This window comes from Bos indicus, chromosome 7, assembly GCF_029378745.1.
Source record: "Bos indicus isolate NIAB-ARS_2022 breed Sahiwal x Tharparkar chromosome 7, NIAB-ARS_B.indTharparkar_mat_pri_1.0, whole genome shotgun sequence".
In the NCBI taxonomy this organism is placed as follows: Eukaryota; Metazoa; Chordata; class Mammalia; order Artiodactyla; family Bovidae; genus Bos; species Bos indicus.
In genome coordinates, this window is record NC_091766.1 from 39471955 (window position 1) to 39498750 (window position 26796).

The 26796-nt window shown below is 45.4% G+C and overlaps 1 protein-coding gene across 1 annotated transcript in view; it reads right to left on the bottom strand.

The window, feature by feature from the left end:
* Positions 1-21501, bottom strand: part of COL23A1 (collagen type XXIII alpha 1 chain) — a 406940-nt gene extending 385439 nt beyond the window's left edge. The window contains exon 1 of the mRNA XM_019964762.2: positions 20897-21501. Coding sequence (XP_019820321.1) covers positions 20897-21205 — 309 coding nt within the window. The 5' untranslated portion in view covers positions 21206-21501. The remainder of the gene's footprint in view (positions 1-20896) is intronic.
* Between the last annotated feature and the right edge of the window lie 5295 nt (positions 21502-26796).

A 26796-nucleotide genomic window follows, 5' to 3' on the forward strand; every position in this document is an offset into this window, starting at 1 on the left:
GATCAGTCTCATCTAATATATCATTTAAGGCTTGTGTTTCCTTGTTAATTTTTTGTTTTGATGATCTGTCCATTGGTGTAAGTGGGGTGTTAAAGACTCTTATATTACTGTAAAAAAAAAAAAAATTACATGATATAACCTCACTGAAAGTAGTTGGGAAAAACGTGCAGCTGACCTGAGTCACTTTGCAAAATAGTGTTTCAATTGAAAACTGTGGGCTGAAGACCAAAGGAACTGCCCATAAAGGCAATACTCTGGTAGGTATAATTGTTTCACACAGGGGTACAGGGTGGCAATTTTGAAATTACTATGCATATATATTGGGGTTGAGCAAATAAGTAGATAAACTATGGGTAATGAGAGTCAGGTTTCTCACTGTCTGAGAAAGAAGTTATAAATAAGCAAAGGGGGAAAGCTAAAATGAACAGTGTGGTGCTGGATTGGTCAGAGACATCACTATGAGGTCATGCTTACGTTATATACACAGACAGATGCATAGAGAAATAATTACAGTTATGTGAATATAAAAGAGTACACAGGTACTCTTTGTGCCTTTGCTGTTTGCAGAGAAGACCTACAACTAATGGCACCCTAGTAGCAATAAGCACATTCAGCACCCAGATCTTGGTTTCTAAATACCATTCTCCAAGGGAAAGAACCATGACTCCTTGGAGAAATGTCTGCTTCTAGAGCCAGGGCAGGAAAAATATAAGACAAGCATGGAGTATCTTATAGTATCAAAAAATAAGGAAATGCTTTAAGGTGGGGAGGGCAGGTACATCAAAGAAACAAAACAAAGTCAAAGAATTCAGAATGGCCAAAGCTGGAACAGTGTAAGCAACAAAATAAAGGATGTAGTACTGAATTAAAATCCAAATAACAAATTAAATACCTATGAGTCCATATTGATATAAATGATTGGGTAAATAAATAAACAAATAGGGGAAAGAGACAAATCTTTCTTACAGAAGAATTCTAAGTAATATATGTAGATACTTCTGTCTCCAGGAGGTAGAGCTAAATTCCCCTCTCCTTGAGTATGGCTTGGACTTAGGAACTTACTTCCAAAATGTAGAGTAGGAAAACAGTAAGTTTATAATGGAGAAATCTAGCATATACCGCTTTACTCAAGTGATCAAGGTTAATGTCCACAGTGATAGGTCATGTTGACATCATAGACCACTGACATGATGTCGTGACAGTGGCAATCCACCCAATTGGTATTTTCCCCAAATACTCAGAACTCAGTCTAATGAGAAGCATCACACTAGTCCAAATTGAGCAACATTCTACACAATACCTAACCAATATGCCTTCAAATTGTCAAAGACATAAAAAGCAAGAAACAACTGATCAGGTGTCATAGATTGGAAAAGATAAGACAACTAAATGCAATGTGGTCTCCTGGATAGGGTCCTGGAATAGGAGAAGAAGATTAGAGGAAAAACTGGCTAGAAGACCTAAATGCAGTCTGTGGTTCACTTAAAAAACGGGTACAGGTCCTTGGTGGTCCAGTGGTTAAGCCTTCATCTTACAATACAGGAGGTGCAGGTTGGCTCCCTGGTTGGGGAGCTAAGATTCTAAGATCCCACATGCCTCAGGGCCAAAAACCAGAATGTTAACAATAGAAGCAATATTGTAACGAATTCAATAAAGACTTTTTAAAAAATGGGTAGCAGAATTACAGTCACTAGCAACTGATTATCGGAGAAGGCAATGGCACCCCACTCCAGTACTCTTGCCTGGAAAATCCCATGGGTGGAGGAGCCTGGTAGGCTGTAGTCCATGGGGTCTCGAAGAGTTGGATAGGACTGAGCAACTTCACTTTCACTTTTCACTTTCATGCATTGCAGAAGGAAATGGCAACCCACTCCAGTGTTCTTGCCTGGAGAATCCCAGGGATGGGGGAGCCTGGTGGGCTGCCATCTATGGGGTCGCACAGAGTCAGACACGACTGAAGCGACTTAGCAGCAGCAGCCACCGATTGTGGCTCAGCTGGTTAAGAACCCAGCTGCAATGTGGGAGACCTGGGTTCAATCCTGGGTTGGGAAGATCCCCTGGAGAAGGGAAAGGCTACCCACTCCAGTATTCTGGCCTGGAGAATCCCATGGGCTGTATAGTCCATGGGATCACAAAGAGTAGGACACAACTGAGTAACTTTCAGTCATCACTGATTAAGATATAACTTTGCTATTTTCTATAACAGATTATTCTTTTTTAAAAATTAAAACAAAACTCACATAGCATAAAGTTAACCATTTTAAAGTGAAAAATTAAGTGGCCTTTAGGGAATTCATAATGTTGGGCAGCCACCTCTTTTATGGAGTTCCATCTAGTTTCAACATATTACCATTACTCCAAAAGGAAATCCTGTACCCATCAAGCAGTAGCTTCCCTTTCCTCCCTCCTCTCAGTCACCAATCTGCTTTCTATCTCTATGGATTGACCTAATTTTGATATTTCACAGAAATAGAATGACACAACATGTGACCTCTTGTGTCTGGCTTCTTTCACTTACCAAAACGTTTTTGAGATTCATTCACTTTGTGTCATGTGTCAGTACTTTGTTCCTTTATAGCTTAATAGTACTATAGTACTACATTTTGGTATGTATACATAGTATACATACCACAGTTTGTTTATCCATATATTCTGTGATGATCATGTGGGCTGTTTCCACCTTCTGGCTATTGTCAGAAGTGCTGCTATGAACATAAGTGTACGTGTATGTACTGTTTGAATACTTTAAAATTCTTTTGGGTGTATATCTAGGAGTGGAATTGCTGGGTCATATTGGGCTTCCCTACTAGCTCAGATGGTAAAGAATCCATCTGCCTGCAATGCAGGAGACCCACGTTTGATCCCTGGGTCAGGAAGATCCCCTGGAGAAGGAAATGGCAACCCACTCCAGTACTCTTGCCTGGAAAATTCATGGATGGAGGAGCCTGGTGGGCTACAGTCCATGGGATCGAAAAGAGTCGGACATGACTGTGTGACTAACTTTCACTTTCACAGTAATTCCATATTTAACAATTTGAAGACCCACTAAAATTTTCCACAGTGGCTGAACCAATTAACATTCCCACCAGCAGTGTATGAAGATCCATTCTCACTAACAGATCCTAATGGATGTGAAATGTTATCTCATTATGGGTTTGACTTGCATTTCCCTAATGACTAATGATGCTGAGCACCTTTCCATGTGCTTGCTGACTATCTGCATATCTTGTTTGAAGAAATGTCTGTTCAAGCCGCTTGTCCATTTTTAAAATTGGGTTGTTTGTCTATTGTTGAGCTATAAGAGTTCTTTACATGCTGCTGCTACTGCTGCTAAGTCGCTTCAGTCGTGTCCGACTCTGTGTGACACCATAGACGGCAGCCCACCAGGCTCCCCCGTCCCTGGGATTTTCCAGGCAAGAGTACTGGAGTGGGGTGCCATTGCCTTCTCCGAGTTCTTTACATATTTGGATACTATATCCTCATCATATATATGGTTTGAAAATATATTCTCATATAATAGACCCATTCTTGATCAGAATTCTAACTATCTCCAACTGAACCACAATATGAGAGTGTGAAAAGCACCCTGAAAACTGGAGGTGATGGGAGAGGTCCATGGTTTCATGCTGGCCTTCACATGAGTCTTTTGTTTTTCACATTAGTTTTTACTGAGATCTTTCTAGATGAATAGTAGGTTATTGTTACTCATGAATTTGACCTGGTTCTTTTTAGTTAGTAGCAATCATATTCATTTTCCATTGTTGCATAACAAATTTCCACCAAATTAGAAGTTTTTAAAAACAACAAAAATTTGCTATCTTAATAGTTTATGAGATCAGAAGTCTAGACACAGATGAACTTGGTTCTCTGCTCAGGGTCTCAAAAGGCTAAAATCAATGTGGGGTGCTTCTGCACCTCTGGGTCCTCTTTCAAGTTCATGTGGTTCCTTGTGGTCTGAGGCCTCCAGTCCTTGCTAACTGCTGGCTAGGGGCTGCTGCCAGTTCCTTGCCATGTGGTCCTGTCCACAAACCCTCTCATGCTTCAAGGAAGGGTCCAATCTTTTTTAAGGACTCACCTAATTAAATTAACTCAGACCTACCAAGGATAAACTTTTAAATTAACCCAGTTAACTGATTAGTAACTCAATCATAGGTTGAGTAACTCAGTCTTATCATCATAATCACAGGTTCTGCCTATACTCATGGGGAGGGAATTATACAAAGTATGTACAACCAGGAATGGTAACCTTAGGAGCAATCTTAGAATTCTGCCTTCCAGAGTATTGCATCACATTTAATTTTTTACTTTTGACAAATGTACTATGGTTATGTGGGATTTCCAAGTAGTGCTAGTCGTAAAGAACCCACCAGCCAATGGAGGAGACATGAGAGATGTGGGTTCAGTCTCTGGGTTTGGAAGATCCCCTGGAGGAGGGCATGGCAACCCACTCCAGTATTCTTGTCTGGAGAATCCCATGGACAGAGGAGCCTGGTGGGCTACAATCCATAGGGTTGCAGAGTCGGACACGACTAAAATGACTTAGCATGCATGCACTATGGTTATGCACACATGTACAATGTTTCTGGTGGTGGTTTAGTCGCAAAGTTGTGTCCAACTCTTGTGATCCTGTGGACTATAGCCTGCCATGTTCCTCTGTCCATGGGATTCTCCAGGCAAGAATACTGGAGTGGGTTGCCATTTCCTTCTCCAGGGGATCTTCCCAACCCAGGAATTGAAGCCGGGTCTCCTTCATTGCAGGCAGATGACCAGCTGAGCTATGAGGGAAGCCCACAATGTTTCTACATACATCTAAAATTATTCTAAAAAATCTTTAAAGCTATATCACGGCTTTCTACTTCTAGGCAAGATGGAGTAGGAATGATTAGTCTTACCCTCCTGCCTAAAACAATGTCAAAAATCCAAACAACAACAATAAAAAAAATCCCACAAACAAAATATATGAAGCAATGGTTTTGAAGATATTGAGATAAAGCAAGGAAGGAGAATGATCCTCAAAGACACAGAAAAAAAAACTACTCTGGATTCCTGCCTGGAAAGAGTTTTCTAGGTTGTGGCACAAGAAGAAGAGATACAGGTGGAACCTTGCAGCTAGGAGTCCAGGGATACCAAGGTAGCTAGAGTTTGCAGAACAAAGGGCCTGGTAGGTGAGAGCTGCACACAGGAACCATGGGAGCCGTCCAGCATCTTCACTGGGTATTCAGCAGAGGGCACATGTGTGTGAAGAGACAATCTGAGGCAAGGAAAGGGTTAGAGGGAACAGCGCCCAGGTCTCACGCGGGGCTGGGAAGAGCACAGGTTACGACACTGAGCAGGGGACCAAGAAGGGTCCTGTCTCAGGGGTAGGGGATAACCAGCTCTACACTAAATATAGCTCTCATTCCACCTAATGGATCTTAAAAACAAAACCCCCAAAGATTAAACTATTTCCAAGTAACAACTATGACCTAACAAAGCTCATGAATATTGATAGAAAAATAAAAATATCCAGCACCTAGAAAGGTAAAACTCATAACATCTGGCATATAATAAGAAATTATCAGCAGGAAAAATAGGCCCCATAATGAGAAAAAATCAGTTAATTGAGAATGACCCACAACTGCCATAGCACACAAAGACCTTAAAACAAGGATTGGAACTGTGTGGTCTATGTTCAAAAGGTTAAGTAGAGACATCAAAGATATTAAACAACCTAAACTGAAATTCTAGAGATGAGCACTATGATGTCTGAGATGGAAAACAGGACAGAAAGGATTAGTGGAGGATTAAACATTGCAGAGGAAAAGATTAGTAAAACAGTAATAGAAACTATCCAAAATGAACACAGAGAGAAAGAATTATTTTAAAAAGAAAGTATGGCAGTGAGCTTTGGGATTCAAGTGGCCTTATATGTGTGTAATTGGAGTTCCACAAAGGAGAGGAGCAAAAAGCATCTGAAGAAGAAATGGCCAAGAACTTTTTCAAATTTTGATGAAAACTATAAACTCACAGATTCAAGACTCTTAATGAAACTTAGGCAAAATAGACATGAAGGAAACTACACCAAGGCATAACATAATTGAATTGCTTAAAACCAGGGATAAAAAGAAAGTCTTAAAAGCACCCCCCCAAAATAGAGACATACTATATGAACAAATGAAACTTGCATATACTGCTGATAGGAATGTAAAATAATAAGATGGTCTTGAACAAGAGTTTGTCAGTTTCTTAAAAAGTTAATCACATATCTATCAGAAAATAAACCATTCTACTCCAAGGTATTTATACCCAAGAGAAATGAAAGTATATTCCATACAAAGACTTGTCCATGAATGTCCATAGCTGCTTTATTTGTAATAGCCTCCAACTGAAATAATCCAAATATCCACTCACATGTGAAAGGATTAAAAAACTGGTTCAGTTCACTTCAGTCGCTCAGTCGTGTCCGACTCTTTGCGACCCCATGAACTGCAGCACACCAGGCCTCCCTGTCCATCACCAACTCCTGGAGTCCACCCAAACCCATGTCCATTGAGTCACTGATGCCATCCAACCATCTCATCCTCTGTCGTCCCCTTCTCCTCCTGCCCTCAATCTTTCCCAGCATCAAGGTCTTTTCAAATGAGTCAGGTCTTTGCATCAGGTGTCCAAAGTATTGGAGTTTCAGCTTCAACATCAGTCCTTCCAATGAACACCCAGGACTGATCTCCTTTAGGATGGACAAATCCATATAATAACAGTAACAGAAAAGAATGAACTAACAATGTATGCAAAAGTATCCAAGAAAGAGTCAATAATTATATTGAGTGAAAGAAACCAGATTCCTCTCCCCACCCCCAAAGAATGCATACTGTGTGATTCTATTCATATAAAAATCTTACAAAAAGGAAAACTGATCAATTGTGAAAAGAAATCAGCAATACCTAGGTGGCAGGTGGGAAAGAATGGAAGGGAGAGAATTCAAGGAAGAAAGAGGAAAAGTTTTGAGGGTCATGGGCTTGGGCGTGTTCACTATCTTGACTGTGGAGATGATCTCACAGGTGTACACGTGTCAAAATGTAGCAAATTATACATTTCAAATATATGGAGTTCACTATATGTCACATATAACCTAAAAAAAGCCAGAGGACAAGGATGCCCAGGGCCTTGGCCCCCAAGGGCTTGGCTGGCTGGCGGGGCAGGAATCCTGGGCTCAGGAGGTATCCATTCACCATCCTGAGCCTCAGCTTCCACCACGGTGCCAGGTAAACATCCCGGCAGAGCCAGGTAAAGACAATGAGAACATCTAGCCCAACCCAGGCATTTGGCAGGAGCTCAGAAACTTTTCTCTAAAGAACGTGAATTTAATGGGTGACTTCCATTGGCATGCTGAATGACTCTTATAAACCACATCGGCAAACATTTCCTTAAGGGTCCTTGTTCAGTCCCAAAATACGTAAGTAAGTATGTTTTGAAAGGTGTGGTCTGCAAACAAAATGCAAGTCTCCAGTAATCGTTAATTCATGTTCCCGTTCATTATTTTTCAAAGACACACACATCACTTGCCATCAGAACCCCTCTTCTAAGGTTCATTGTACCAGCGTGACAGAAAGAAATCCCACCAACTATATGAGCTCTGTGAGGGGGATGAACAATTTCCATCATGGCTTTGTTTTTTCTTTTTTCTTTTTAGCCACACTGCGTGCCTTGTGGGGTCTTTAGTTCCCCAACCAAGGAATGAACCCGGGCCCTTGGTAATGAGAATGCGGAGTCCTAGCCACTGATCAGATCAGATCAGATCAGTCGCTCAGTCGTGTCCGACTCTTTGTGACCCCATGAATCGCAGCCACTGAACTGCCAGGGAATTCCCTCCATCATGGCTTCTGACATGTTGAAGAGAGCACTCAGGCTGCTCCCATGTGGGGCCTCCAAGCCTTCTCCACACCACAGCCCAGCTGCCATGTCAGGCCTGCTTTAATCCCCACATGGGGTTCCACCTGTTCTTGCTGACCCCTGCCCTCTTGATCCTGTCCTCAGTGAACATCTGGCATTTCTTGATGTGAAGGTCTAATTAGATGGTGGTGGGTTGAATCATGGCCCCTGCCAAAATTCATGTGTTGCAGTCCTAACCCCCCAGTCCTTGAGTGTGTCTGCATTTGTGATGGGGTTTTTAAATAGATAATTAAGTTAAAATGAAGTTATTGGATCAGGTGGTCCCTGATCCAATATGACTGGTGTCCTCTTAAGGAGAGGAGATTCAGACACATATACACACAGAAGGAAGACCATGTGAGGACCAGGGAGAAGACAGCCATCCAAGGAGAGAGGCCTCAGGAAGAACCAACCTGCTGACATGTGGATCTCAGACTTCTAGCCTTTAGGATGATGAGAAAAGAAACATCTGTTGTTTCAGCCACCTGACTGTGGTAATTTGTTAGGGCAGCACCAGTACACTAAAACAGATGGGGTGCCCTCACTTACCCTTCCCCCACCCCACTCCACTTCCCCACTATCCCCAAGTGCACTGAAGTGAGAGGAGGCAGGGATAGGCTGAAAGGACTTTGACTGCCAGGCAGATTGAGATGTTTTCACCGTATGAGCTCGCAGGTGATGAGAGGCACTGAGGGTTGATGGGGGGTGAGGGGAGGGAGACACCTTTGAGAATATTTAAGAAGAGGAATGGGAAGAATGATCAGTAGACATGGACCCAGGGAGCACTAATTAAACAAAAGCCCAGGAAGACAGCAGCAGCAGAACCTGGATTGGCTGGGCTGAGTGATACTATGGTGCTTCTTCCAGCTCAACTCATTCACGGCCACTCCTAAGGTGTGAGCTTCATCACAGGAGCTGGAAGGAGGAGGAGGAATTGTCCCCAGGAAGGATGTGACACAGATGTTAGCAATCCTGGCAGCCCTGTGGCTAGGATTAGCCACGCGGGGAGTAGGTAAGGAGGGCAGTGCTGGCCCCTCACCACCCAGGGAAGTCCGGGGAAGGGGCCTTACTCCATGCTCACAGAAATGTAGTGAAGCAGACACCATCACCCTTTTTCCAGAGGAGGAAGCTGAGGCTTGGAAAAGTTGACTAATTTGTCCCAGGACACTGTGGTCAGTTTAGAGGCAGCTCCAGGCTCAAACCCAGGTCTCCCAGCTCTGAAGCAATGGCTTGAGTTGTGCCAGGCTTCCAGGTGGGACAACTTCTGTGGGGAGGCAAGGGGTTAAGTTGGTCTCGCCTTTCCCACTTCCTTCCTAGCTCCTGTGTGCATATATGTAGGAAAAAAGCAAGTTAGCCAAGATGGCGTGGTCATGCTCTCTCGCCCCATGTGCTCTTGCTCTTGCCCATGTTTTGTGAATAATGATTATGTAACAGCTGAGACGACTTACAGCGCTGCATGTGTGATATGAGATACTTGCTTGGCCACAGGCTACTTTTGTTCTGTAAGCATATATAAGTTCCACCTGGAAAGCCCTGAGGACGTTATTTTAGGAGAGGTTATGTTACGAGAGGTCATGTTATGTCTGCTGCTACGCCTGCTTTGCCAGCCCAGAGAAAATAAACATGGCTGCAGTTCCTATGGCTCTTCGAGTTTTCTTCCAGCTTCCCTGTTCTCACCTTGCCTACCCTTGGTTTAGCGAACAGGGGGCACAGTGAAATATAGCAAGACAACTGGCATAGTAGGCATGATCAGCGAGACAAAATAACATCTGCATATGTGTATACACACGCTCATACATACCCCCACACATGCACACACTCACATTTATGTACATACTTAGACACATGTGTACTCACATGTATATACACACAGGCAGCATGCTCACGTGTGCACACTTGCTCACACACACATACACACCCATACGCATGCACACTCTCAGGCTCTCCCAGTCCTTGCACTGGCTCCCCCTCACACACACACTCTATTCCCAGTGCTGTGTGAACTTGTCCTTCATTCATCTGAACCAAAAGATGGGTGTGAACACAAGATGCTAACAGCCCATACATCACACAAAAAGGCACAGTTAAGTAAATGGACAAACCCTGGTTTTTGTGTGATGATCCTCCTTGGAGGCCCAAGTTAAGTATTGATAGATTTTATTTAAATTGTCTTCTGAAAACACCAGAATTTTTTCTAACTACTTTATGATTTATTTCACAACGTAAAGTTGGAAGCAAATTCTGTTTTAAAAGTTCACGTTACCTACTGGAAGGTACTCCCGCGTCCCTGATTTTGTGGCTACATCAGAAAAACAAGGTTTTCTCATTTACCAATATGAATTGAAACAGGTATGTGTGAGGCCTCTTAACTCATTAGTTTAACCATGAGCATTTGGAGTACTTGTGCCATACTGCATATTCATGAAAGCAGACCAACTTATTAATTAAAGCAAACTTATTGGGTGTTTGAGAGCCCTTTCACAATGAAAATCCATCTAATAATTTTCATGAATAATTATATTTTTATTGTGATCAAAACTGAAATTTTTAATTTAAATGGAAAAATCTCATTTTGCTCAAATGAGAGACTGAAAAAAAATGGGGCAATGAAACTAATGCAGTCTGCTTTTCTTCAACAACCAAGTCACATTTCACATCACTGACTCAGAGACTGGACATGTTGATACCTTTTTCTCTTCTGTGTGTCCTTAACAGGATGGCAGAACCCCAGTGGTAAAAAGATCTTAAGATCGTGCTTGTAACCACAGGACCTCCTGTCCAATTAGCAGACAAAGACATTCCTTCTGGATTCAGTCAAAGAAAGTATTCCAACAAAAAGAACCATTTTCAGGATGTATACGATGTGTTGAGCTCTTCAGACATATCAACTGGTTTAATCCCCACAGAAACCTTATGAGGCAAATACAGTAATCCGCATTTAGTAGATGAGCAAACTGAGGTTTGGAAAAACAACCATTTACCCAAATCTGCACATCTGGGAAGGCATCCCTGGTGGCTCAGTGGTAAGGTATCTGCCTGCCAAAGCAGGAGACGAAGGTTTGATCCTTGGGTCAGGAAGACTCCCGGGAGAAGGACATGGCAACCCATTCCAATATTTTTGCATGGGAAATCCCATGGACAGAGGAGCCTGATGGGCTACAGTCCGTGGGGTTGCAAAAGAATTGGATACAACTCAGCAGCTAAACAACAACACAGCTGGGAAATGGCAGAACTCAGATGGGAACCCAGTTCTGCTTAAAGCTAAAGTATTCCCTGCTGCTCTACACATCAAACCCCTGCAGAGGATGGCCACACTGACAGGAAAAACTAAGGTATCGTTTCCCCGGGGGGGCTGATGTGAGACTGCACAAAGGGACTCAGGTCATCCAGACTTCCGTGTACACTGCTGCCCCCACCTGGGGCTGGTCGCTGCCCCTCTGGGAGAGTGAAGCCTGTCTAGCAGGGGTTGGGATGGGGCTGTTAAGAAATACCACAAGAACAAATATGTGAACCTCTGTCCACGGTGTACACCGGAAGGCCCTTAACCATTTCCCCTGTAGCCTCCAGGAGTACACAGACATGCCTTTTTTAAAAACTATATCTGCAAGGAATTCTCTTGCAGTCCAGTGGTTAGGACTCTGAGCTTTCATCACTGATGGTCTGGGTTTGATCCCTGGTCAGGGAACTAAGATCCCACAAGTCACGCAGTATGGCCAAAAATAAATAATGTGTGCTTAGTCACTCAGTTATGTCCGACTCTTTGCAATCCCATGGACTATAGCCCACCAGGCTTCTCTGTTCATGGGATTCTCCAGGCAAGAATACTGGAGTGGGTTGCCATGCCCTCCTCCAGGGAATCTTCCCGACCCAGGGATCAAACCTAGGTCTTCCGCATTGCAGGTGATTCTTTACCATCTGAGCCAAAACAAATAGTAAGATAAAGTAAAATCTGTAAACTTATTTTTTTTCTCCCAATGGTTGGTGCTTAGTACTGAAATAGTTTCCAGATATGATGAAGGGCTGCTTTCTAAATGCCTGTGTCAACAGTTAAAGATTAATCCTGATCCTACACATGGAGAAAATCAACTGGAGAAGAGCTGGAGGTTGTGTGTGGCCTATGGAGAAGTTTACCAAACACTGTTACATTTGTTCACAGAATTAGAAATTGCATCGCAGAGGGAGTGCAGGCTCTGCAAAACACTGCTTAAGGAGGATTCTGCGCCAAATCAACAAATGAGCCTAATTCTGAAATGAATTCTTCAGAGTTCTTCCAAATCTTATTTTCAGACTTCTTTATCATTTGCTTTTTGCTTTTGCTTTCAACAACAACAGACCTAACTGACGTAAAATAAAAGCTCAACCGAAAGACAGATTGAATCCACTTTTCCCATCATAAAACTTGAAGCCTAATTTAACAATTTGATTTAAATTTGATATATCAAAATCATTTGATTTAACAGTTTGGGAATTCCACAGGAGGATAAACATGTATGTCACGGACAAACTTAAATGTTCCAAAATCAAGACAAAATACAAAGCCCTAAAAATGATCCTCTTTAGGCAGTTGCTCTACATCATAAAAAATAATAGAAGTAAGAAGCCTTCCCCACAAAACCGTCAGCTGTACTGTACCAACAAAGGTGTGGACTGGCCTAGATGTAGTGTTAATAGAGGGATGCAGATTCCACCTATGAAATCCTGTGTGGCCATGAAATACGACCACAAGGACTGCACAGCACTTGGAAAAACGTTTTTGATAAAAAGGTTGAAATACACAGAGGCAAGGTGTAAATAGTGTGCACACTTAGAGATATATGAATCTGTACATCCAAACAAAGGCTGGAGAAAATCATGCAAAAGGTTACATAGTCCTTGTTTTAGGGTGGTGGGATCATCAATAACATTAGCCATGTTAGACTAGCATACATCTTGGTTATTTAAATTTAAAGAAAAAAGGAGGAAGGGGAAGGGTTGCCAAGCAGGCATGCTAATTCCCAACACTGGGTATAACACCCTAAAGGAGGATGAGTTGAGAAGCTCCTGAGCAAAGAGAAAAGGGTTTGAAAGAACTCTTATCTCCCACCAACACCTAACAATGCCTAGTCGGGGGTCAGGAGTCAGAATTACAAGGGAAAAGGGGGAAATGTATAGAAATCTGTGGTGAAAGAGAAGGCTCCCTGAAGGTACAGGATTATACCAAAGCTCTGTGGGGCCTTGACACTTAAGAACAGTGAGATCCAAGGCTCAGAGTTCACCCTGGGCTACACAGAATATTCTGTCCAGCCCTCCCTTCTCTCCCTGAATCACCATGGCCCCTCCCCACAGGTTGAGCAGTGTTCTTAGCCCCACCTCATGTGAAGAGAACTGAGGTTCTGGAGCCACCTGGGCTACACTGCCAGCAGGTGGTAGAGGCTGCTATAAACTGAATGCTTGTGCCCCTCACTCCCTGCAATTCATGTGTTGAAACCTAATCCCCAATATGATGGTATTAGGAGATGGGGGCTTTGAGAGGGGGTTAGGACATGGGAGTGGAGCCCTTACAAATGGAATTAGTATACTTATAAAAGAGACACCAGCATCCCAGGTTGCTCAGTGGTAAAGAATCAGCCTGCCAATACAGAAGACGCAGCTTCCATTCCTGAGTCGGGAAGATCCCCTGGAATAGGAAACGGCAACCCACTGCAGTATTCTTGCCTGGAGAATCCCATGGACAGAGGAAACTGGCAGGCTACAGTCTATGGGGTCACAGAGTCAGACACAACTTATTGACTGAAAAACAACAAAAAAAAGAGACCCTAGAGAGCTCCCTCAACCTTTCTGTCTGCCCTATAAGGACAGAGCGAGAAGACAGTTATCTATGAACCAGGAAGCAGGTCCTCACCAGACATCAAACCTGCTGATACCTTGATTCTGGACTTCCTAGCCTCCGCAACTGTGAGAAATAAGTATCTGTTGTTTAAGCCATCCAGTTTTGTAACAGCAGCTTGAACAGATGAAAGACAGTGGACTTCTGAGTTCTTGTCCAGAGTACCTCCTCTTCAGACTCAGGCCCCTCGAGGCCACCTTTACCCACAGCACCAGGCAAAGCTGAGCAACCTCCTGGCCTCACTGCTCCAGGACACCGAGACTCAGGCACCCCAACACTCCTCAGCCAGGCCAGAGAGCAGCCTCCTTCCTCACAAGTACACTCCTATGGGGAGAACACTCCCTGGGAAGCGGATGGAAGTGGGCTGAGGAAGATGGGCCCTGGGAGCAGGTGGTCCTGACTGCCCTCGGCTGGACATGAAACTCATACAAAGGGTGGAGAAGACACACCCTCCCTTATCACTCCTCCTGCCAAAGACTTCTGCTGCCCTGAGAGAGCCTAGGGCTGGCCTGTGTGCCCAGAACAGGGCATGGCCTTCCTCTCAGTGACATTTCTCCCTTGTAAAACAAGGATAATAACTTCTGTCTTCCAGAACTCATGATGCTGTTGTGGGGAAGTTTTAAGATTTAAAGTTATCCTATAACTTGTTAAGCTCACATTTTGTGAGCATACTATATTCAGAGAAATACAGATTTTGATACAACCACAGATAAACCCCAATTTATCAATATACATAAACACCTACAAAACAAGTATCTACCAACCTACAGCCTATACCATTTGATCAAAAATCTTTTAGCTGGATGTCAAGTAATTGAGGAAGAATTTCTCCAGTATGTGGCTCCAGCTTGTTGCCCAAGCCCCTCTCTTGTTATTCCTTGGATGATCATCTACTTGATTTGACTGGCCCCATGTCTTCTTCTTCTGCTTCTAATAACAACACTCCAAATTGCCCTTTAGGGGCCATCCTCCACTCCCAGTCCTTTCAGCTCCAGTGGGGTACACACAGATCTGCACAGGTGCACAATCCATCCCCCCACCCCCAGACCCCGTGACTGGAGAGGCTGCCTGGCTCATCTCAGTGACCAGTTGAGGCAAACCATATTGACCACTGGAGTGATTCAGGGGAACTATTGGGAAAAAGAAACTCTATACACGGAGGGTATGGACTTGGAGCTGCTGGCAGCTGCTCTGCCATTTCATGGGAAGAGTAAGGAGATCTTTGACAGATACAGAGCCAACACAAAGAAACACAAAATCAAGGCACCTCTAACTGTGCCTTATTGGAGAAGGAAATGGCAACCCACTCCAGTGTTCTTGCCTGGAGAATCCCAGGGACGAGGGAGCCTGGGTGGGCTGCCATCTATGGAGTCGCACAGAGTCGGACACGACTGAAGCGACTTAGCAGCAGCAGCAGCAGCAACTGTGCCTGAGCAGACATTTCCCCGGAGATTTCAGTTACTCAAGCCAGTGAATTCCCTTTTTAATTAAGTCAGTGAGAGTTGGGGTCCTGTCACAGTGCTATTTGATAGAATAAGGATCCAAAGACAACTAGAAAGGTGGAACCTAATGAGATGATGCTCAACAAAGGTAAAGAAACATCCTGCTCTGGGGACCATGATTGTAACTGTACACACTTTAGAAGGGGATATGGAGGTCATGGTGAGATATGGATGTTGAAAAAAACCAAGGGGGGCCTATAGTTGGGGCTGGGGTGAGGAGGGGAAGCAGAGCTGTCTGGGCACACCTGACCGGTACAAGGCGCCACATACGGATTCAGGTTTACTGATCTCCTCGGTCCTCAGAGCAGCTAGGACAGGCCCCTCCGGCCCGAGGCACCTCTTCCACTCACTGCATGGTAACGTGCAGGTGTCATCATTTTTGTGTGTGCCGTGATGTGGGAAGAGTTGGAAAGCAGGATCCTAGAGTGCCATCCCCAGCCACTCCAGCCAGTCATTTTGGGATCAGAACAGGAGGCGCTTAAGGGCTCAAGATCACAAACTACAAAGGATTGTGCCAGAGAGAATCCCAAATGATCAACCTTGTCTTTGACTATGGCTAGAGGCAGAGCTGGAGAGCAGGACCTTGAAGGAAACAGAAATTTCGCAGCTGGAGAGTGTTCCCAAAGTGTGCAGCAGTGAAGAGGATATGGAGAGCTGCGGCACCAGTTTGATGATTCTCCCCTCCCCTACCCCCACTCTTGTCCTCCTAGTGGGGCAACATTCTAGGGCACCCACCTGCCACTGTTAGTCGCTCCCTAATAGCCATTCCTAGGCTCCGTTCCACACAAAGCTACAATTTTCTTCCACTGGCAACATGCCCAGACTCAGAGAATGTACCGAACTCGGCCAAAGTCTCCTGTGGCAACCCCATTACCCTTGACAGGTCCCGATTCTGGCTGGTGGCTATAAGGAAATTTCCCTGACTCAAATAAAGGAGAAAGCCTCTCGAGAAGATGGCTTTTTCTCGCCCTCTTCCCTTCTACCTTGGCTATTCTTCCCTTCTTCCTTGGCTATTCTTTGGCTACACATGCTTGGGGCTGCAGCAGCCATCTTACGGCCATGAGAATGGCAGATAATAACCTGGAACCCAGTCATGGCCAAGTCATGGAACTGACCCAAGGTCTGCAGCCTGCCTTTCAGGCTTCTCTGGTTATGTAAGTGAATTCAACAACTGTATTGTTTAAGGGATCGCACTTGGGTATTTTGGTGGAAGTGAAAGTCGCTCAGTCGTGTCCAACTCTTTTCGACCCCCATGGACTATACAGTCCATGGAATTCTCCAGGCCAGAATACTGTAGTGGGTAGTCTTTCCCTTCTCCAGGGGATCTTCCGACTCAGGGATTGAACCCAGGTCTCCCACATTGCAGGTGGATTCTTTACCAGCTGAGCCACAAGGGTATTCTGGTACTTGCCATCAAAAGGCTTACTGACTAACACTTTACATTACCTAATTCGCTCATCACTGCATAGGTAGTTGTGGCCATCATATTAGGAAAGAGGAAGTTGGAGCTCAGGAAGTTGAAGAGGTTAGACGCCAAGACTAGTAAATTGTGGGACTTAAATCCCATTTATCATCTACCCTTTTCTACCTGCTGGTATAAATTCATTCAGCTTACAGATCCCCAACTTCAGGAGTGATGCTATAAATCTTTAAAACCAATGCACAGAAGTCCAATTCAACAATTTCAAAATACTTTGTGAAAGGAATACCCTGACAGTTGGCTTGTTCTAAACATGCTGCTGGTATTATAAAGCTCTCCTAAACTGTTGCAAAAAGAAAATAAAAAATAAAGTGGAGAAATAAAGTGAACATGCCAGGAAGTAAGTGGAAAGAAGCTTTTTTTTGGTTTGGAAACCAGGAAATGTCAAGGAAACAAATGTAGCTATGATTTATACATGGTTTCCAGTTGACCCATGGGATTTAAAAATTGGCATTTTTAAGTGTATACCACAGAGCAATCCTGACAAGTGATAAGCTGCCACAGAGGCCAAAAAAGCTCCATTTGATTCTAGGTTTTATGCTAACTTTTATATATATATATATATATATATATAGTTGATGGTAGTGAAGGAAAGGGCTTGAATTTTACCCTGAATCTTTGGGTTTTTCTTATCTTCAAACTGATTGGTCTGGACAAGGGAAGACCAATAGCCAACAACAAATCCATTGTAAGCTGGAAATAGTTTCCTTTAATACTAAATGTTTCTTTAATCCTTGCATTAAAATTTTTACTGTGGTATAGCTGTTTTACTCTAAAATTTAAGCTTTTGTAATACTTTAACTTAGATATAACTAATGGGGGCAGGTTTGATTACTGAGGCAAGCTATTTAAAGCACTTAAAAAGCATCATATCAGATGGTTGTTTTGCATTTATATTTTGGGGTCATACTGAAGATTGTTAAGGACTCTTGCTCCAAAGTCTTGTTTATTTTCTGAAAACCATTTATTTCATACCATGGGAAGGGTCTTTAATAATCATGAGTTATCATGAATATTCTTTTTTGTAGCTTCTGTATTTATGTTATCAGGCACATCAATCAGTCCCAAAGAAGTTATTTCAGGGTTCCGTTCCCAAGGGAACAAAGACAGTGGGTTCCATGTTAACAGTGGCTTTTGTAGGCTTATTTTTATTTTTCTGACATGAAAGTTGTGTATAGTTGGCAAGGATTTCTCTTCTCTGAAAACAAGCTTGTTGGTAAAAGGACAAGCTGCAGGCACCATCACATACACAACCACTTCAGCACAGGCTGAAAGGATGCTTCCTGAGAACAATTAGAACTGAAAAACATGTTCAAGTACAAATGTGCTTTCTTTAAGAGATATTTCAGTTCATCATTTATTTGTCTTTGATATTGAATAGTTTTTTTTTTTAAGTTATATTCAGATCTATTTAAAACCAATTACCAACTCCCACTACTGCACTTCTCACAGTCCCCTCATTTCAGCCAGGGGCTCTCAGGGTCACTGTCCAGGCTGTATACATTTCCCATCCAGCGACATCTGTGAGAAGAATGGCTAGAAGGAACAGCCTGGTGCCCTGGGAAAGAGATGCCTTTTCACAGGGACACGCAAACAGCCAGAAGCTCAGCCATGACTGCACTCGTAGTATGGCATCTCAGATGCTCCAAGTAGAGACTCCTCCACATCAAGTCTGGTTAGCTGAGATGTGTCCTATGCTAAAGGTATAGCCTGCAGAATGGAACAGCAAATTTCAAGTGAAAATCCCAGGATTTGACATTTTCCTTCACCTTACTACTGAAGAAGAGAAAAGAGGGTAGTGGTGGAGAGAGAGGTGGAATACTCTGCCTAGTAACTCCTTGGAAGCAGGATGAAGCAACTGCAATCTCTCCTATGATCTACGTAGTTCAGGCCTTAATCCACACCTCTCAGTGGTGGCTGCTTTCCTAGGACCCTCCTCCCTGTTGGAATGGACACAATTTGCAAGTTCCTCATAAAAAGTTTTACCGGGATTTCTGATGTACTCAATCAAACTTAATAGTTTATTTTTTTCTAAGTAAGAGGGGCCCCCTATTCAAAAGAACAGCCATGATTATTGCACTAACAGGTAGAAATTGTACTAGCCTTCCATAAATCAGTTCAACACCCTAGTCTCTAAGGATTTGCCAAAAGATAATGGGCTGCAACTATGAAACCAACACCAGGTGTTGCCAGCAGTGCTCCAGAAAGATTTCTGAAGTCTACAGGCACTTTCAGGAGGAACGTAGAAAATCATTTCATGAAGCAGCAATTTTGCCCAAAACCAAGCTAGAAGAGATGTAATACTGGCTTAAAATGACTAAGAAATAGGTATGGTGATCAAGAAGGCATGCTGTAGTCTTCTCCCGCTCTCTTTAAAGAACTCAAATCAACTCAACAATGGATACACAGCTCATTACTAAAGATCACAGACAGCACAATTCAGGGGACTCCACAGTAACAAGCCTACCCTTCCTCTCCCCTACCTTGAAACTCTATAGTGCTTTTCACACTATAGTTAAGGATGTCCTTTGAAGGCTTCCCTGAGAGTCCCTTGGACTGCAAGGAGATCCAACCAGTCCATTCTGAAGGAGATCAGCCCTGGGATTTCTTTGGAAGGAATGATGCTGAAGCTGAAACTCCAGTACTTTGGCCACCTCATGTGAAGAGTTGACTCACTGGAAAAGACTCTGATGCTGGGAGGGACTGGGGGCAGGAGGAGAAGGGGACGACAGAAGATGAGATGACTGGATGGCATCACTGAGTCAATGGAAGTGAGTCTGAGTGAACTCTGGGAGTTGGTGATGGACAGGGAGGCCTGGTGTGCTGCAATTCATGGGGTCGCAAAGAGTTGGACACGACTGAGCGACTGAACTGAACTGGTGGCTCAGATGGTAAAGAATCTGCCTGCAATGCGGGAGACCAGGGTTCGATCCCTGGGTGGCAAAGATGCCCTGGAGAAGGACATGGCAACCCACTCCAGTATTCTTGACTGGGAACTCTCAAGGACAGAGGAGCCTAGCAAGCTACAGTCCATGGGGTCGCCAAGAGTGGGACAGGGCTGAGTGACTAACACTTTGGGGAGTATGCTGGGGATCTCCGGTTAAACGCCTTTCCTAGGAAGTAGAGGATGGCTCAGGCCAGGGAGCACAGCACAGCACAGCCAGGGGTATGCTGGCCAGTCTACCACCACCATTCTGTTGGAAAGTACCCCGCTGCACAGAAGGTGGGGGTTTTGATCAACATGATGGGCACAAGTTTGAAGTCCCAAATGTGGCTTCTGCTTTGAAGATGTATAACAGCAACCTTAACAGAAGTGTCACAGAATCTCATATGACACTTCTAGCAAGGAAACTCAAGATCTGCTGTGTCCACAATACCCAGGTGGCATCGCCCAGATGGAGTCAACACAAACTAGAATCTGGGTTTTCCGGCCCTGTTTTTTCTTCCCCTCATCCTCCCAATCTGATGCTGGCATCCCCAAAAGTCTCCATCGCACTGAGTGCGCAAGGAGCACAAGGAGCCCTAGGCACAGCATAGCACCCCCAAGGTGGAGCTGCTCCGAAACACTTTCCTGACGGGTCAGAGGGTGGACAGGGCAGGCTGAATTGACCATGTCCCTCCAAGGACCCTGGCCCGGGTCTGACAGACGTTTCCCGCCACCAGGAAACCTCTGGTCTGCTGGAGACCCCACACTCTGCAAGTATATCAGCATTGGGGACAGCAGCTGCTACCAGTGACAAGAGTCATCAGACCCCTCCCGAAAGAGCTCCTTCATTATCCCGGCACAGGTAAGAGGGCAGGCGCTTAAACGCAGGCGGGAAGCCACCGGTCCAAGCGCGCACACCCGTGGAAACTCGCCCCTAGATCTGTTACTTCAAAGTCCGCAGTCTTTCCTCTTCCTCCCCCTGCTCGTCCCCGAAACAGTCCAAGCTTGTTTTTCCCGCAAGCCGACCCTGAGGCTGGGGCGGGAACTGTAGGACCGATCGCTCGGCCGCCTGCACCCCAGCCTCCACCGCCTCCGACCCCTCCCCGTGCAGCCTGCCGGGACGCACTCGGGCGCTCACCGCTGGCGGGCGACCCCTCCCCAGCGCCACGGCTCCCGGCGCACGGGCACTCCCCGATCCGCACGCTGCCCCTTACCTCACGCAGCAGGCGCTCCAGCCGCGGCTCGGCCCAGGCGGCCAAGGCGTCGGGAGTCCCCGCGCGCAACAGCAGCTCCCGCTCTTCCTCGAGGGCCGCCACCCGGCCCTGTAGCGCGGCCGCCTGGACGGCCAGCAGCAGGCAGGCGACCGCCGAGCTCGCGGAGAGCAGCAGGCACAGCGCGCTCACCGCCCAGGCCCGCGCTCCAGTCGCGGGGCTCACGGGTCCGCCGCCGCCGCCAGCTGCGTCTCCGTTCCGCTTGTCCTCGTAGGCGCGCCGGCCTGGACTCATGGCGCGCTCGTCGAGCATGAGCTCTCGGAGCCGGCGGTGCACAGAGCCCCGGGACGCGGGCTGAGCTTGTGGGAGCGGTCGGGAGAACCCGAGGCACGAGGTCGGCCGGGCGCGGGGCTCGGCCTCTGGGCAGCTGCTGGACTGCGGCGCACACCCCCTTCCCCGCTGCCAGCTCCTCCACAGCGGCCACTTTGGGCTGTTTCCTCTATGCAAATAGACCCTGCCAGAAAAGGAGCCGGGACCCACCCAGGGGAGGAGCGGCCCCGGCGGCCCGGCGCGGCGAGGGGGCGGGGGCGGGAAGGAAGCCGGCTCCTCCGAGGAGCCCCCGAGCGCGCCCGGCGAGCCCAGAGCGTTCAGCACTCACCTCTGCCCTTACCTGCTGTCGGCGTCGGGCTGCACCCACTGCCGCTCCCGCACCCCTGCGACTCCCCAGCCCGAGTTCCAGCTTCAATATCCCAAGAGGTCTGAGGTGCACCCAGAGGCTGAGAGCGCCTTCTGCAGCCCACCGCTGGCTGCGGCATCACTCATTTCTTGGGAAGATTCCCCTAAACTTGTGAATTAACCTTTCTGACACTTTTTTTAAGGGTTCAAAACTTCAAACCCTAGGGCCAACTTAGTGAATCGTTTCTGGATGGTGCCCTAGCGCCGTTTGGTGGCGGAAAGGGACCTCTTGTGTATTCACACAGACGCAGTTAATCGGGATTGCGCCTGGCAGAAGAGTGAGAATCTTTAATACTCTCACCATTTATTATGTGCCAGACAATTGTAATAAGTTTTACAATTACTGACCTAGGTAAAGGCTTTCCTTTGAGAAAATTGAGACTTTTAACAAGTGCAAAAGATAGGGGGAAAGAACTCCCTCCAACTTTTGATGAGCTGATAGCTTCATTCTGTAATGGAAGCACAAGAAAGTGTTAAATCACTCAGTCCTGTCCGACTCTGCGGTCCCACGGACTGGTAGCCCGCCAGGTTCCTCTGTCCATAGAATTCTCCAGGCAAGAATACTGGGGTGGGTTGCCATGTCCTTCTCCAGGGGTTCTTCCCAACCCAGGGATTGAACCTGGGTCTCCAGCGTTGCTGGCAGATTCTTTACCATCTGAGCCATCAGTGAAGCCCAATGGAAACACAATATGGCCAAAAATAATCATCTAGTATGTACCACATTTAAGCTATACTGTGATTCTGTATATTCTTTAACACGTGGTTAAAGTAGGAAAACCTGAGTGATAATCAAGAGGCTGGAACAGTCTTTTTTAAGAAAGGGGGGCAAGACTGAAGTCAGGCGCATTCTCTGCTGGCTCAAATTCCTACTTGGCATGTTATATCCTAAAATTGGTCCTACATAGTCTCCCACTAACTCTGGTAATACTCAAATAAAAACAACAGACTAACTTGGATCTTTGTAATGTGGGCAAATCCGCAGTGGTTTTTGAGGGAAAAAAAAAGACCTGTTATATCTTCCTGCTCCCTCTCTGGGTATCTTCAGATTTATAAGCTTCTTTGGACACATTACAAGGCTCTTAAAACTGCTGAGGACCTTCAGCTGACATGTTCCTCCTTACTCCCTTAACTTGGAGGAGAAACGTACCTCTGAGACTGGAGTAAAACGGAAATGGTTGGCATCTCACCCCTGCAACTTCATAGCTGTGACCTTAGGTGACTTGGGGTTACAGTTGAGTGGTTAGACAGAGAAGGACTTATTAAAACCTAGTGTATGACCAATAAATAGCCTGAAAAGTATTTGCTTAGCAAACTGGATTGTCTTCTTTGAAAAGAGGTCAACACCATATTATAAGTTGACACTTCGTTCTTGCTACAAACACGTAGGCAAATTGCCCATCAGCTGCATGTATTGTTCACTATATTCCAGAAGCTTCTGTATATCAAAAAAGCCAAGCTCATTGATTCCTTTGGCCTTTGTCCTTGCCTACTGCCTCACTATCTGGAATACCCTGCTCTCGGATCTTTGAGCAAGCTCCTCCTTTAGGTTAAGGTCCTCAGGTCCTTAAACCTTACTGTCTCTGAAAGACCTACCCAGATTGTCCAATCTAAGGAAGCTTCACTGACAGTCTTCAGAAGGATTACTCAGGGGAATCATTTATCACTGTTTGAAGTTACCTCTTTATTAACAAGACAAAGTTACCCCTTTGTCTTGTTCGCCACTGTTTTCTCAAAGAACAGTGCAGGATCTGGCAAATATTTGCCAAGTGAATTAAGGAAAGGTGAAAATACGTTTACTGTCTACACATCATTTTAAAAGGCAAGGAAGAAAATACTCTATCTTACGTCAGTTAGGGCCCTGGAAGGAAGAGATAGTATTCAGATTGAAGATAGTTTGATTGTAGAGACTGTGAAGCCGACAGGGGATGTGGAAGAAGCATTCTGGAGTATAAACAGTGGGAGGCAATGACTATTTCTCGCTGAAATGAGAAGAGGGAACTGTTGTTGGAATCCTGTGAATGCTCAGAGCTAAACAAAGGTTGGCTCAAAAGGAGCTGTGTCATTTGACAGGTCTGCAAAACCAAGGCTTGGAAGATAAGAAGCTGGGAGATAATCTCTCCTCTTACTCTCTGATCTGCTGGGCCTCCCAGTGATCAAACCTATTGGGCAGGGGAGCCCAGATGATGCGGTAACAAAGAGGTCAGCCTCCTAAGGGCAAAGAGCTGAGTCAGAGTGGTGGAGGGAAGATCTAGGGGATGGGAATCCACTGCATTCCCTAACATGCATATAGATTACCAAGGTCAGTCTAGCTACTCTTGCCTCTGAAATGGCTAACCTGTCAGCGATAGGCACTAATCCTCAGAGAGACCAACTGGCTGCTGCTGCTGCTGCTGCTAAGTCACTTCAGTCTTGTCCGACTCTGTGCGACCCCATAGACGGCAGCCCACCAGGCTCCCCCGTCCCTGGGATTCTCCAGGCAAGAACACTGGAGTGGGTTGCCATTTCCTTCTCGAATGCATGAAAGTGAAAAGTGAAAGTCAAGTCACTCAGTCGTGTCCGACTCTTAGCGACCCCATGGACTGCAGCCTTCCAGGCTCCTCCGTCCATGGGATTTTCCAGGCAAGAGTACTGGAGTGGGGTGCTATTGCCTTCTCCGGACCAACTGGCTACTTGGTGGCAAATCAACTACTTTGGACTCCCTTCATCCCAGAAGGGCCAGCAATTTGTTCCTCACAGGAATGGACAGCTGTTCTAGGTAAGGGCTTGTGTTCCCTGTTTGCAGAGACTCAGCCCGCACTACTATCTATATAGACTCCGCAATCCACAGGTATCCTATATAAACATACCATCCAACCAGGAAACCCACTTTACAGCAAAGTAAGTGTGGGAGTGAGCCCATGACCACAGAACCCACTGGTTATATTATATATTACATCCTGCACCAGCCAGAAGCAGCCAGCCTCACAGAACACTGGAACTACCTTTTGACGGCACAACTGAAGCACCAACTCATAGTATTCAGAGTCAATACGCTAAAAGACTGCACTGCCATTTTTCAGAATGTGGAATATGCATTAAATGAGGGACCTCTAATGATGCTTCTTTCCCAATAATATGTGGGTCTAGGAACCAAAGGGTAGAAGCAAGAGTAGCCCCATTCACTGTTACTCCCCATGACCAGTGGTGGTGGTGGGGTTACCCTTGCTGTCCTCACCAAGCTGGGCCCTACAGGGTTGAAGATCCTACTTCCACTTCTCCAGAGCGTTACACTTGCCAGAGCCCACAGCAAGAGTCCATTCAACTATAAGCTATGGCTGCCCCCCAGGGCACTTTGAACTCTGTGTCCAGGGACCTGAACACAGGAGTAACTGACCCTCATCAGCAGGGAGAGGAGGGCCATTTTAGTACAGTGGGGGATGTGAGGACTATGGCAGGGACCTGCTAGCACTTCTTTACCCATCACAATTGCAGTAAGTGCAGCAGTCCCAGCCTGGTGATTGTCAAGGGTCCAGATGCTTCAGGACAAAAGGGATTAACTATTAAACTAACTATTTTATTAAAAAGGGATTACTTAGGTCAGATAGGGTTGATAACCACAACAGAAAATTGTAAATAATATCAATAATGTAGAGATTCAAATATGTTCAAAACGCTCTGTTTAAGAAGGCTCCTCTGTCCATGGGATTCTCCGGGCATAAATACTGGAGTGGGTTGCTGTGCCCTTTTCCAGGGGATATTCCCAACCCAGGAATCGAACCAGAACTTCTTGGGTCTTCTGCATTGGCAGGTGGGTTCTTTACCACTAGCACCACCTGGGAAGATGTTTAAGAAGGCTGCTGCTGCTAAGTCACTGCAGTCGTGTCCGACTCTGTGCGACCCCATAGATGGCAGCCCACCAGGCTCCCCCGTCCCTGGGATTCTCCAGGCAAGAACACTGGAGTGGGTTGCCATTTCCTTCTCCAATGCATGAAAGTGAAAAGTGAAAGTGAAATCTTTCAGTCCTGTCTGACTCAGTGACCCCATGGACTGCAGCCTACCAGGCTCCTCCATCCATGGGATTTTCCAGGCAAGAGTACTGGAGTGGGGTGCCATTGCCTTCTCCGAGTACTTAATCATTTTTTTAAATTTTCCAACAAAAATGGCTTAGCTTAAGCTTTAAGGCTTAAAGGGGTAAACTTCAATTACATAAGGAAATTGTTACCTAGAAAAGGCAGCACGACATTATGGGAAAAACACCAGCATCTTGGTGTATAATGCCTTATAATGCCTACATTCCAGTTCTGGCTCCACTAATAGCTCATAGCCACTTACTGTTTCAGACCCTCAATTTTCTAGTTTGTAAAATGGATATACCAACCAGGACTAAATTTGCTCTATCTGAAACTAGAAAACTAGAGAAACTGTATGAAATGGCAGTTTTCAAGATACTGGACAGTAATCACAATGAAGGACAGTGATCCTTGGGAGATGGGGGGGAAATGAAGTGAGCCCAAGGACTGTCCCAGTTTACTCTCTGGAGAGATGTTTCCAGGTGACAGTGCAGGGAGGGGGAGTTAGGCACAGCCACCCTAAGGTGAAGGACCTACAAGTCCAAAGAGGCTGAGGCAGTTAGAATTTGCAGGGTAAAGGACTGGAGAGCAGAGCTGCAGACAGAGAGAGAACTCTCCATCTGAGATCATGACATTTGTGAAGAAACTACCTGGGCCAGGACAGAACCACTAAGAAGGATGAGACTCTAATTAGAGAGGAAGCAAAGCCTACAGCTCACACTGGCCAGGAACAGCTCTTCTTCCCACTAACCACCATGGAAAAGCTGACAATTCAGAGGGCAATGGGTAAAGTACACTAAAGATTTTGCATCAATAGTGGGGATAAACTAGCCTTAGACTAAACGCTGCTCTGGTCCTGTCTAACAGAGCTTAAACCATAAACCTGAAAGGATCAAAATGATTCAAGTAATTTAATCATGTTGCATAATAAAGCTCAAGTAAATATAAAAATACCCAGTATCCAAGAAGGTAAAACAAAAAGCCACAATCACCAGGCACACAAATAAGCAAGAAAATATGACCCATGATATGATAAAAAGCAATGCAAACTCAGAAAAGACGGTAGCAAGGATATTAAAAGTTATATCAGGATTCCATATGTTCAAGGAAATAAGAGGA